Below are 13,579 nucleotides of genomic sequence, written 5' to 3' on the forward strand. Positions count from 1 at the left end.
ACCAGAGGGTGGCAGCAGTGGCTATTGACAGCCTCAGCATCGGACTCAAAAATTCTTGAGGTATTTTACTGAAAAAAAAAAACACACAAAAAAGGGAACATTGTTGGTTTCTTAGGCGGATCAATTGAAAATATAAGAATTGATTTTTTTTTTACCAGAGGTGTGCCCCATGCCAAGAAAAAATACATTTTTTAAACCAATAAGCAGATGATGGCCCAAACTCCGGTCCATTAGACCCCATAATGAACCATAATTAGCTCTCAGACCAGATTTAGTTTCGTATCTTGTATTTCTTGGTATTTCAGACTTTATAACATTATTCTAACAACTTCCAAAGCTTCTGCAAAACAGACGCGCAGCATCCCTTCACTCCCCTTAGTTTATTGTGTATAACCCTGGTGTGTAGGGAAAAAAAATCTACATTTAGTTAACACTTACCGTATATTAGTATAACACAAAAGATTTTTTTTTTGTAAAAGCAGGTTTTTAATGCAAGTAAGGTCTAATAATTGTAATGGAGACCTGGAGCCATTTCTCTAACAGTGAGTTTTTTCTTTACCTTCGTCTTTATAAACATGTGTCTTCATCTATCCCTGATTGGTAAAGTTTCACATCTTTTAACTCTTTTATTACTGCTGTGACTGACATGGGGACATTTACATCAGCACCCATATGTCTTTTTTTAATCCAACTAAAAGAATCTTTCTACGGAGCCCCTCTGATGACATGGTCAAAAAAAATGTTTAATTGTGGCCACAAAGTAGTATTTCGTGCGCACGAAATACTACTTCATGGCCCCGCAATAAGTTTAACGTGCGCACGAAATACTTATTAATAATATTATTATCATTCCTGGACAACTGGGTAAGCAAATCGAGCGCGCCTTCTCTAAGGTCTAAGGTAGAGTCATTAGAGAGGCTAAAGCTCCACAATGAAAAGGGACGGTATAGCAGAATTTTATTTTAGGCTGGGAATGAGCTACAAAGACATTCTGAAAAGCCTGGCATCGCAAGGAACCGTCATTACCGAGAGACATTTAAACAGGATATTGAGAGCGCACGTTAAACTTATTGCGTGGCCACGAAGTAGTATTTCGTGCGCACGTTAAACTTATTGCGTGGCCACGAAGTAGTATTTCGTGCGCACGTTAAACTTATTGCGTGGCCACAAAGTAGTATTTCGTGCGGACGAAATACTACTTCGTGGCCACAATTAAAAAATTTTTTTTGACCATGTCATCAGAGGGGCTCCGTATCTTTCAATTATGCAATTATAATAAAAATATTTCCTTATTTTAAAGCTTTTTACACAGCATTACCAGCCTGAGATGGTGCCAGTAAGGGTTGAGGACAAAGCCTTAGTTTGCCATCATATAAAAAAATAAAATGAAATTAAAACTTTTAGGAGGCAGACTAACTCTATCCACGGTTTGGTAGAAAGAGTTAGTGGTTAATAGATTGGTTTATTCGGTTCTCTTTGGTCGTTCCCATATTGTCATTCCTGCAGTGATGAAACCACAAACTGAATCTTCTACTTTAATCAGATTAAGCTCCTGAAAATATCATTTTAATATCAAATTAAAGGCTGTTTTAATGTGAATCATTAAGCATAAGGTAATAAAGGTTGGACACATTAGGAGTTCCATTTCTGCACGTAAAAATAATCTTTATAACACAGGTTAATACTCATATACTGGATTTAATCTGGAAAAAAAAAAACATAACCGACATTTTTTGACATGCAAGTTTAAAAATCCCTCAAATTGAACTTAAACAAACCTGACGAAGACAGTACGGTTCTCATGTGTGGGAATTTTTTCTTTTTTTTTTTAAAGAATGCGGCGGCTTTCTTATTACACAACAGCAGCAATCTGCTGATTTATGGAAAAGCAAAAAATTCCCACAGTTTAGTAAAGACTCTGGTTACATCATGAAGTACTGTGTACGTGTCTGTGTGTAAGTAGGATACTGGCAATGATGTTTCTGTTAGTCTGCGCAGCCTCACAGTCGACATGCTCAAAACGCCAACACATCTGAAACAAAAGCTGCATTGTTCTTCCGCCTTATAGGCTCACTGTGGTCAACAACTGAGAGTACGGCATATAGTTCTTCCCTTAGGGCTCACCGTTTAACTCAAAGCCACAGCTTCCCTTTCTCGATTAAAATAACCAACTATAAAATAATTATATTCCTTTACAAATTGTACTCTATTCCTTGCAACATGGTATTACAGCAATGCATTAAAGTAAAAACCACCCTTTTTAGAAAAATAGATCCATTGTCACTTTAACTGCAACTGCAGGACATAAAAGTACTTCCAGCTTTGCATTTCGCTCCATTTTTTCAGCTTTCTCCATCATAAGCTTAAAAAAACAGCAGAGTTAGCGTTACAAAATTAAACTTTTCCCTGTCCAATATTTTTCCATTGCAAGCGGAGGAAGAGGAGGGATTTGTCAAATGGCTGCAGATGCCAAAACATCTCGGACCTGTAGTCCTGCTGCTTTTTCTGCTATGATAAAGATGATTAACACAGCACTGAAACCCAAAGCAGGGGAGTTTTTATGTATTTTAGTTTTTAAGAGAATAAAAACAGAAGATAATTAACCAGTTAAGAACTGCAAATATGAGCTGCAAGGCGCTCATCGGTCTGTAGACAAAATAACCAGCTTCAAACTTGCTCAATCTATGAGCATTTATTATTGAATATATTAACGGACAGCAGAGATGATGAAATCGGATACATACCAGCTCTCTGTATTGAATCTGTCAGTATTCTGTCTGCTGTGTCGTATTTGGTGTGATAGATGAAACCGTTTTCAATGAATGCCAGATCGATGCCTGCAGAAAAAAAATAAATAAATAAAAAACCAGCATGCGTGCTTAAATCAATTTCACAGGTCATTGAGATCAGAGCTGTAGGTGGTCCTACCTGGGATGTTACCAAAGTCCCGATAGATGCGGAAGTCTGTGTCAGAGGGAATGACGCCACTCTGAAAAACCTCCTGTCCGACCACGGAGGCGAAGGGGTGTTTGGCTGCGTGAACGTAGGCCTGGACGAGCCAGGGGTTCTCTGGCCCTTTAAGAGGAAAGGTGATAAAGAACAATAGGAAAAAAGGGAAATTATCAGGTTTCTTTGGCCTTTTTCTACTCAATTATATAAAGGTTTCACTCAAAATGAAATTACGATTAAATGAAATTATCATTTTAGCCTCTAAATAACTTAACATTTTGCAAATCAGCTAAGGCCTTTTTCTCATATTCTGTCAACAATTAAGCACTTTTTAACACAAATGAATGTATAACTAGGGGAGAAGGAAAACAGATGGTTTTTAACATGTTTGCCAAATGTTTTATTTAATAATCTTATGCTTTGGTACCCCTAAAAAAACATCAATTAATTGCTGTCAGAATCCACTAATTAGGGAATTTTCCCACAGCATAACCCTGCCGTCGCCTTGATGCGTTCAGATGTGCAGTGTTTTTTTGCGCTTTGGTGGATTTGCAGTCATATTACACTTGTGTATCATACCTCACTAAGTAAAGTGTTCAAAGCATAGAAAATTATTTCAGAACATAATCCTGCTTCAGACTTCTCCAAAACATTATTCTTCTTGACCCGTCTGCTGTATTTATTGACTCCCATGATGGCGTTTATTAACTAATGTCCTCTACAACAAACCTCTGTGACGCTAGAGGTGACTCCCTAAGGGGAATGGCTGCACTGGCTTTTATTTAAAGGCTTTAGAGGAAATTGGGCTGAATATATATGCTTGCACACTTTTCAGATTTTTGGTTGTAAACCATGTTGTATTTCAGATTAATACACTACTCTGAGTTTTTTCCCAATAAAACCTTAAGAAATACGTAAAGGTTGGTGGCCCTAAAGTGACACAATGTGAAAGATTTCAGGGGATATGAAAACATGTTAGAATAAAAATAGATGTGTGATTGTTCTGAATTACAAATAAAGAAAATTATAAATGCGGCTCTAAGATTAGAAGCTGCAGAAATGAAGAAAAACCTTTTATTAAAATTGTTATGTACCGGTAGGTTTTACACACCTTCACACTTTCCGTGTGAAAAAGCAAAGGGGAAACAAACATGCATACTGTGAACAGAGAACCCAATTTATATTTCTTGAAAGCCAAGAAATATAAATATGAATCTTTCATACCCGTCTGGAAAACAACTTCCTTGCCGCCAACGCCTGCTGCCTCCAAGTTAATGAAAGCGCGAACCTGTTTGGCCCAGGAATGCTGGGTAATAAAACCATGACTGGCCTGAAATACAATAATCAACAGAAGGAATAAGAACAGATACAGATAACTGAGCTAACAAAGACAAAACGCAACCAAAGGTCTGCTAACGTGTGGATATTTTCACCTGCAGGATATTTTCCTCTGCCCCATTAAAGAGGAATACCACGCCATGGTGGAGAGGAGTGGACTGGTTGGCCAGAGCATGCAGGACTTCCAGCATCACAGCGCAGCTCACTGCATCATCACTGGCGCCTGAAATGAGAAGAGGGGCTGATGTGCTGCAGGAACAGAAACAATGAACACTTATCAGACCGATGGGTTTAGCAGGAAGCAAAAAATGCAGGAAGTCCTTCATAAAGAGGGATGCAACTGTGTGCCATGCAAACCAGCAGGGTTTATGGACAGGAAAGAACAAAGAGGCAATAAGTTAGGACAAAAACAGGGCAGGAAAACGTTCAGCTGGAAAAGTAAAAAGTAACACGGTCACAAAGGAGTCAGAGTCAGAGCGGGAAGAAAGAAAACGAGCATGTGACCAGAGCGTGTGATTCAGGCTGACTAGACTGCCTAACAGAAAGGAGCAAAAGTTAAGAAATAAAGAGAAAAAGTGAAGTAAAGATCAAAGGCATCATGTGCTCCAGCGTCTTAGAGCGAATGTGTTCGTTAGGAGGCAGTGTGAGATTCGTTAGCTGTTGGTCTGCACGTCTTTCCTGCTTCTATCCCTGCAACTAATACTGGAAATGTATTCCTCCTCATTCCATTAAATCCATGTGAGAGTCGACAGAAACATTGAAACGCAGTAGTTCACAAGCTCACATTTGGCTTTGTTTTCAAAATCCAGCATATCATACCTAGCCTGCATGTTCCTCATGCATGTTTATCTTTGTGGTCCACACCTTGTGGGTTTATTTTTCTTTCTGTGTGACTCAAAGTGTGATTGTATGTGTGTGTGATCTAGAAACTATTGTGTTCTCAACTCTCTCACAGGGTGTGGAGAAAAAAACATTGAAAAGGTCCTACATGGTAACACCTCTATGTCTCTATAGCTAAATCTTTTGGCTTGGGAAACATTCTTCCATCCATCTTAACATCAATAAGAGGGAATTAAAACTTGGAAATTATTATTTAACATCTAGTCAGGTGTTCATCCTTGTCAGTAATTGTATCTCAGTGTTGAAATAGAGCTTTAATAGTAGTTTAAATCAGAGTAACCTTACTCCTGACCAGTCCGACAACAAATTAGTGACTTAAATGTTTTTTTGCTTTTTTGTAAGGATGATAGTCTGTATACTGTAAGCAGTTACTAAAGGAATAAGACATCTTTAATATGGATATGTGTGGTTTATTCATATTCATATATGCACAAACTTTTTTTCAAATAATATAAATGTACCTGGTTCCTGCATCCCAATGTAATATGACAGACCTGCTAAAGACGCACTGAAGGTGCGTCTTGTTACCAACATACAACCAACATTTTGAGCTTTTCAGTCGCAACTTAGAAAAAATGGGCCTCAATTTTTTACCATCAAACTTGACAGTTTTTGAATAGATGAAAAGAACAGGTTCAAAAAGGATGGGCAGGGGTGGCACCTTAAAGCATTGGCTTCCAACCAGATGGACCTGGAAAGGTGTTTTTTTGGATGTGTGTCTGATGCTGCAGGCATTGCCGCATCAGGTTTGGTGTGTCATCCCCTCTCTACTGCCTCTGAACCTCTTATGTGAAAGAAGAACTTAAAAAGGGAATATCTACCTGGGCTGTTGGCCACTGTGTCAAAGTGGCAGTTGGCAAGCATCAGGTGCTGTGCACCACCTTTGGGTTCCAGCCTTACTGCAACATTGGTGACACGGTCATAGAAACTTGTGAACCCCCCTAGAAAGTCTATGGAGAATGAGCCGGTGGGACGCTGCACGTCCACAGTGAGCTGGTGAGGCCCCGCTGCCGTCCTGGTTCTGATGTCCTCTATCTGTCCCAACAGGTAGCCTACCGTCAGGACCTCATTCTCCTGGCTGCCAGCGGGCCGGGGGCCCACGCTGGTGATCTGTTCCAGGTGTCGTCTGAAATTAAAGACGAACAAGAGAAGAAAGAGGGGTCACCAACAGGTGTGAAAGGTAACACTGCTGCTCAGCTTGTTAAGATGGTGGCGGCCACACCCTGTGTGTTTATTACACCAACAACAGCTTTAATTACAAGCTGTCGGACTAAAAATTGCATCACCACAATAAAACATCCTAAAAACATAAGGAAGACCTATCTTACTTCAGTCTAGGGCTGAAAAAAATCAATCAATGAATCAATTAATTGATTACTGAATTAGTTGATAACTATTTCAGTAAGTGATTCATCATTAACTGGAGTATACGAGACTCTAAAGCATGCCTTTAGCTGACAGCAACAGTTATTATATCAAAATTGTAAAATATATACGGTATAAACATTTTGCATTTTACAGAACTCCTCTAGTGGAAACATTTAGTTTCAACTGGTTTAATTTAGTTAAAAGTCTTGTTTAAGGAGCCTTTGGTTATCCGATTATTAATCGATTATTTAAAAAATAATCAACAGATTGATCGATTTGCAAACTAACTAGTTGCAGCCCTACTTTAATCATTCTTTGCAAGATTTTATATATGAAAGAAGCAAAACAGGAATTTATGCAAACATAATCATGATGACAAGGAGAAATAAACCTGGTATTTTGGAGCTTATAGCAACAGTTAGAGCCTTACAAACTAAGTTTTATTTAATTATTTTTTTTAACTAAACTTTCTAATGCTGTCCACAAAGCCCACATGAGCACAAATCCTCTCTCCTACTATAAAGTTCACTTGCTGATCACCTGCAAATAAATATCTGTCCTGAAACCATGGGAAGTGAAAGACTATCCTTTGCCTTTTTCTTCTAAAAACACGCTGTCAGCAGGTGAAGTGTCAGTTGCTGCATTTACCCAGCAGTCTTTTTAATGGTCTGAGTTAAACCTCTCGCTTCTATCTGGATTTCCAGATTGCAGACAAAAGAAGCTCTTAGCTCTAAATCATGTCACATGCAGCACTAATTTGTGCTGCAAGCGGCTAAATGATAGAAAATCCTACTGCCCAGCACTTTGTAAGAGCTCAACCCCCAGTTGTGCTGACCTCAGATTTTGCACCATAATCCATACACCCCCCCTCCTCCTCCTCTATATAGGGGCTAAAATGCACAGCGAGGAAAAATGATCCTTTAATCTGAAAAATGTTGCAGCTGCTTTTAATAAGTAAGATGCTTGACATATTTTTCAAACAGGAAAGCGAGTCCAGCATGATGTTCCTTTCCTCCATAACCTTTGCCCATATTTCCAATGGCTCCTATAAGGGTTGTGATGACATTCAAACTGAAAAGACTGCAGTACTCTTCACATACTTGTCTTTTTGTTTTTCTAGCCTTTCTCCCATCAGGAATACAGTTTCCAGACTGTGTGAGTAAAAAAAGTCCTTTGGATGGCTCCTCCAGAGTTATTATGATCTTCTCAGCTGTTTTTCAACGTAATCATTGATGTATAGCTCAGTTAGGATGGAAAGCCATATCTAGGAAGTCTAAGTTTTGCTTGCTTTCTCCAAAAGACCTTCACAAAACACCTGTATTTATAGTGACTTTTAAAAACAGTCAGGTAAGAACTATTTACAAAACAGGTTACTTTAGAATGCCTTTATAAAGCCTTTACTAGGTAGCTTCCTATCCTATACATACACACAAACACACCCAAATATGCATATATATATATATATATATATATATATATATATATATATATATATATATATATATATGTTGAAAGAAAAAAAATATATGAGTATTTCTAATTGAGACATTATAATCTAAATTATAATATTGACATAATGCTGATAATAATAAAACAATAATTTTAATATAAATATATGTTTGATTTGACACCTCAAAGTTCTACAAGGAAAACAGATAAAATAAAATATTTTTTTGGGCAAACTGGACAAATGGAAATCAAGTTTCTTTTTTTGTAATTATTCCACCACAGATGAAATCAATAAAACTCGTGAACACCTGTTATCTCCTCTGCAGCCTGCAGGTAAAGGTGAGCCCGGAAGAGAATAAAACAGCTTTTTTTTTTTTTTTTTTTTTTTTTTTGAAGGTGAGTCTTTAACCCGAACAGAAATAAAGATTCGCCTCATTATATATGAATGTGATCCTAAAGAAGCAGCAAACACACCTCGCTCTTCCTGCGTTGAAGTCTCCGCTCGGCTCCCCGATGACAAGCTGCTGGAGCGAGAGATGAACGACTCCCCACAGCAGCAAAACAAACCCGGAGAGCAGGGCAGCCGCCAGCCCTTCCTGCAGCAGCAGCAGCCGCACTTCGGGCTTCCTCTTCGGCTCGCCGCTGCAGCCGTTATCCTCGCACCGGGCTGCTTGTCCATCCAGCGCTGCGTAACGCGGAGCCCCGGAGGCTTTTATCCTCCGGACGGCCGTGTCGCTTTCCATTTTTATCGCAGCCTGCTGTACATCGGCAGCGCACAGAAGCGATTTCTCTCAGACGACCGACGGGTAGCAGTGTGGGACAAATCAAACGGAGAGGGAGGGTGCTGTATTGTATGAATGCGGATGAAGGTAAAGAAGAGGGAATATTTCCGTGTGAAGTTTCAGTTATAATGTGTTACAATGACAGATAACTTATTGAAATACAAATAATTAAAAATCCTTGCATCTGGTTATAAACATTGATTTTTTCTTTATATTACATTTAGTAGTAGGTTGTGGTCAATATTTTTGATTACAAACTTTGTTGACTTACAGCTGAATTACAAATTACTAAAAGATGCATCACAGTATTACCTGCTTTACCCAAACTATTGGAGCTGTGGTTGTATTTTAGGTCACTGCCCTGTCTGAAGTGTCATCAAGTCCTTTGCAGCATTGTCCTGAGTTTGGCCACATCCATAGTTTCAACCTCAATCGGACCACAGTCATGATGCTGCCACTACCATGTTTAATAATTGGAATGGTGTCTTGTCATTTTTTGTTTTTTTGCTCTCAGGTGTTGCTACGCTTATGGCTGCTGGAATATATGTGGTTCTTAGCAAATTACAAAATCCCCTGTGACTTTTTCTCAACATACACTTCCTTTGGGTCTTTGCAGCTTTATGATTTACAATGGGCCTGTTGGCTGCTTCTCTGATTAATGCTGTACTTTTATTTCTTACCTCTTGGTTAGTTTATAGTTTTGCAAGTTTTTTTTAAAATGATGGTATTTTTTTTCTAAAATCTGATGTAATCCTGACCTTTCTGATGTCTTCCTTGGTCCTTTCTGATAGTGTTTGTTGTCTAAGTGTTCTGTATTTAAACATCTGAGGCCTAAACAGTATAACTCAAGGGTCTTAATGTAAAGACAGAAAATATGAATAAAACATTAATCCCATTTTCAGATATTTATTTAAAACAATAAAACAACAAAAAACTTTTCTTAGATGTCATATTTGTAAGCAACTTCAAGCTCGACTATTACATTAACCCTTTATACAGCAAGTTACCATTTTTGATCACTTGCATACCCCTTACAAATGGAGCCCCGAAAAGCTAATTGAAAAATTTAAAAAGTAAAGTTAAAAGGTTTATAAGCCTCTAAGGTTGTGATGTACCTAAAAATAAATGTGGTTCTTTCACTCTCAGAGTGTTTTTCATGAATTTCTTATAGAAGCACTTTTGTTATTTTTCTTAATATAGTCGGTCAAGTTGGCGTTTCTTGTTACTACATTGACATTCATTTTTGCCATCAAAATATCCAAATTTTTTAAATGTTACAAAGGTAATAATGTCTTGTCCTGGATTCCAATAACACGCTACAAAAAAATCTAAGTTGGACCTCTAAGATCTTAGTGAAAATGTCTTAAGATAAGTGTATTTACCCTTAATTTGATTACGTAAATTAGGACTATTTTTATCCTTAAAATTAGATTATTTGATATTATGCACTTGAAATAGGAGAGTGCATTCTTTTCCTTATTTTAAATGTATTTTTTTTGTTTTTCCATTGACAAAGTGTGTCACTTACCTGCTCAATTAAAGAAAAATGCACTCATTTTAAGAAAAATTGACATACTTAGATTTCAGTTATTTGCAGTGCACTCTTTGATTGAAATTTAGATATTTAAAGTATTTCACTGAGTGCCCTATTAATGGTTAAATGCCCCCTAAAAACAAAGCTTGTTGCTGTGATATAAAAAATGAAAAAATAAAAAATTCTTTTTTTCTGACAGCAGGCTGTAAGAACGTGTAGTGCTGTATGGTTTCGTTCATGTGTCTGTCTACCCACAGACTGTTACCTCTTCTAAACAGCAGTCATGGTGAAAATGGTAAATGAAAAAGGTAGCCTGGCACCATGGCAGAGCTTACAAAAAGTAAAAACAAAGAAACAGAATAGGTTACCCAAATGCACCTGTACGATTATCAGAATGTGTGTAAAATACGACATGCTCTAAACTCAACTCAACAATCAACAAGAGTTTTTTGTTTTTTTCCCAGCGTTTTATTGTCCTTCCACTGTCACAAGTACAGAGCTACTAAATGAACTCTGCATTTAACCCATCCCCTTGGGGAGCAGTGGACTGCCATGGTGCGGCGCCCAGGGAGTAGTATGGGGTTAAGGGTCTTTGCTCAGGGACTCAGAACCTCTGGATTCCAGCTCAATGCCCTAACCACTAGGCGCCACTTCAGAGTATCATTAACTAATTTGGTAAAGCATGGTGGTAGAATGTTATGCTGTGGGATTTATTATATTTTCACATATTTAAAACCCAAAGCCAAATTAAATGGGCCTTTTTTTCTCTTTTTTGACCATCTAGGTACGAAAATAAATTTGAAATATTAAACAGAAGGGAATTGTGATTTGTATTTATTTTTCAGTATCTAGTTAACACAACAGCTGCAACCACTTACAAAGCTGACCAAAAAAATGTAAACACACCAGATTAATGCGACAACAACATATTGTGACAGCAACAATTGCAGTTCTAGGTGTATCTTAAGAGCTTTAGTCAACAGTTGGGGCGCAGACTTTTATTTTTCTATGAAAAAGCCACGTAAAGTAGTTTCCTTTCCTACTTTACTGTTAGCTTTAGCTAGCTAATTAGTGTTTTTATAAAGTTAACGGTTGCTCTGCGTTTTCTGCTGTCTCTTTCAAAATAAAGGTTTCTGGTTCCAAAAATAAAAAAAATAAAAAACAAGAAACAAAGTCGATATGTGCTTTGTAATTGAATACCTACATATTTTAATCACTTTTTATCATTATTTTTCGGACAATTAACATTATGTATGACGTTAGTCGGTTTTCACATGAGTATATAAAGTATGTTTAATGCTGGTGCAAGATAAGAAAAATTATTTAAATAATATTTTTGCATTTAAATTGAAAATGTTCATAGTCATAGTCATAGTAGAGAGTAATCAAAATCATGACACAATAACAAAATCAATACAATTTTTTCTGTCTTATTAAGTTCTTAAGTCATCACGTTGGGAATAAAAACAAACATCAAACATCTTGGAAAGACTTTTATGTTGAAAGGAAGTAATATTGCCACATAACGTTCATTTGACTTTTCAGCGTCTCGGCTTCCGTAAAAACTGCTGCCAACCCACAAGACGGTCATTACCCTGCCTAGCATAGCAGAGAGAAGTCAGCCAGTCGTGTCTCTACCCGAGGCCGGATGGTAAAATCCAACCTCCAGCGGATCCTAAACAGTCATTGCTTTGCTCGCGAGAAAGAAGGAAAACCTCAGCCCTGTACTACCATGGCGAATTTAAGTAGCGGTATCTGTGACATGATTGAGAAGTAAGTAAAGGATGAAAACGTTGCTCACGTAGCTGTGCTAACGGTGCTGTGGGGGAGGGGTGGCTAAGAGGTAGAGCTAGCAAGAACATAAAAACGGAAGTAGCGACATATAACAATATGATACCTGAAAACGTAATGTTTATTAAAATATAAATTTGCGTGGGAGCTCCTTTTTTTATTTAGAAGTTTTCAAAACGTTATAAATAAAAACTAAAATGTATGTTTAACGACAGTCAACTTCTTCGGTCTTTGACAGTAACTGCTGATACTGTGTTGCGTCACGATAGCAATATGGGCTAACAAGCTAACGGTTTAGCCACAGTTGAATAATTTATTAAGTTATGCATTTCTCTGTTGTATTTTTCCTATGCGATAAAATCTTTGATAATAATATAATAAATTCAAACTGGAACAAACAGATAATTATTAATGTATTAATTATATAAAATGACGTAGTTGGCAGTCAGTACCCTCACAGTGGTCAGAAGCTGAGTCAAATGTTTGCTTAAACGGCCCGTGGGGACATAAGCTCTGACTGAACTCTGGAGAACATTGTGACTATCAGGTTAGGTATAGGGACAGTTGGCTCAGGAAAAAAAGAATAGCTTTAATTATTGTTGCATAATAGTTTCATTTTAACGTGAAAGGAAGGGGAAACGTTGCCAGAACACGATGCCCTTCATATTGTGACGAAAAAATAAAGTTAGTTAGATTCTTCTACTTTTGTGGCAAAATTTACAGTAGTGCTGATCTCAGTACACCATTTCTCAAATGCTCACTTGAAATGTGTCAGGGGTTATTTATAGGTATGCGATTCTTTTAACCATCTTTACATTTTTTTCTTCTCCATTTGGATTTTATAATGTGAGTTTTTATTTATTCATCTTTATACGGTAGTCAATTAAATATATATATATTTTTTTACCTGCAGTAGAGGGCGCTAGAGAGCTACTTATCTGCGAGCTTAAAATGAATCAGTTCGCCAACAACTACTCATTTGATTTATGCCTTTTGAAGGAGGTGTTTCTCCTTAAGTCTGGAAATAGTAACTATTAAAGACTTGAATTGCATTTGCCTAATTTTTGAGTTTTTGGAAACATTTTGTGGTTCTAAACTGCATTTCGTCAACGTAATGACAAAAATATCACTGTTATGTTTAAGATGTTTACTATAATTCAATATTGTTTTGGATTAAAGACAAAAAGATCAACTCACGGTTTGAGTTTATTATTTATATTTCTTTGTATCGTTAAAGTTCTTAAACAATGACAATTTATTTTAAACAGTAGATGATGAATCATTCTTGAATAGGATGCTTTGAAATGAAGCACTTCTATTAAAGGAACCTTAAGTATTTTTCTTATGTCCATGCATTTCTCCATTTCCTATTGCAGCTTGTCCCTGCACTGTAGTAGTACCCGCGGCCCAGGGCCTCTGTGGTGCTCCTGATGCCCCTCTCCCACCCCTGAAGATCCCAGGTGGGCGA

General features: G+C 37.4%; 2 protein-coding genes across 2 annotated transcripts in view; one reads left to right on the forward strand and one right to left on the reverse strand.

The window, feature by feature from the left end:
• ermp1 (endoplasmic reticulum metallopeptidase 1) overlaps positions 1-8,823 on the reverse strand; it is a 16,711-nt gene extending 7,888 nt beyond the window's left edge. The window contains exons 1-6 of the mRNA XM_015380635.1: positions 8,479-8,823; positions 6,009-6,313; positions 4,383-4,510; positions 4,174-4,279; positions 2,929-3,075; positions 2,745-2,837 (exon numbers count right to left, since the gene is read on the reverse strand). Of these exons, the coding sequence (XP_015236121.1) occupies positions 2,745-2,837; positions 2,929-3,075; positions 4,174-4,279; positions 4,383-4,510; positions 6,009-6,313; positions 8,479-8,747 (1,048 nt within the window). The 5' untranslated portion in view covers positions 8,748-8,823. The remainder of the gene's footprint in view (positions 1-2,744; positions 2,838-2,928; positions 3,076-4,173; positions 4,280-4,382; positions 4,511-6,008; positions 6,314-8,478) is intronic.
• Positions 8,824-11,892: 3,069 nt separating this feature from the next.
• Positions 11,893-13,579, forward strand: part of LOC107088436 (ornithine decarboxylase antizyme 2-like) — a 3,800-nt gene continuing 2,113 nt past the window's right edge. The window contains 3 exon segments of the mRNA XM_015380604.1: positions 11,893-12,093; positions 13,488-13,539; positions 13,541-13,571. Coding sequence (XP_015236090.1) covers positions 11,969-12,093; positions 13,488-13,539; positions 13,541-13,571 — 208 coding nt within the window. The 5' untranslated portion in view covers positions 11,893-11,968.

Source organism: Cyprinodon variegatus, unplaced genomic scaffold, assembly GCF_000732505.1.
Source record: "Cyprinodon variegatus isolate N-32 unplaced genomic scaffold, C_variegatus-1.0 Scaffold218, whole genome shotgun sequence".
Taxonomy (NCBI): domain Eukaryota; kingdom Metazoa; phylum Chordata; class Actinopteri; order Cyprinodontiformes; family Cyprinodontidae; genus Cyprinodon; species Cyprinodon variegatus.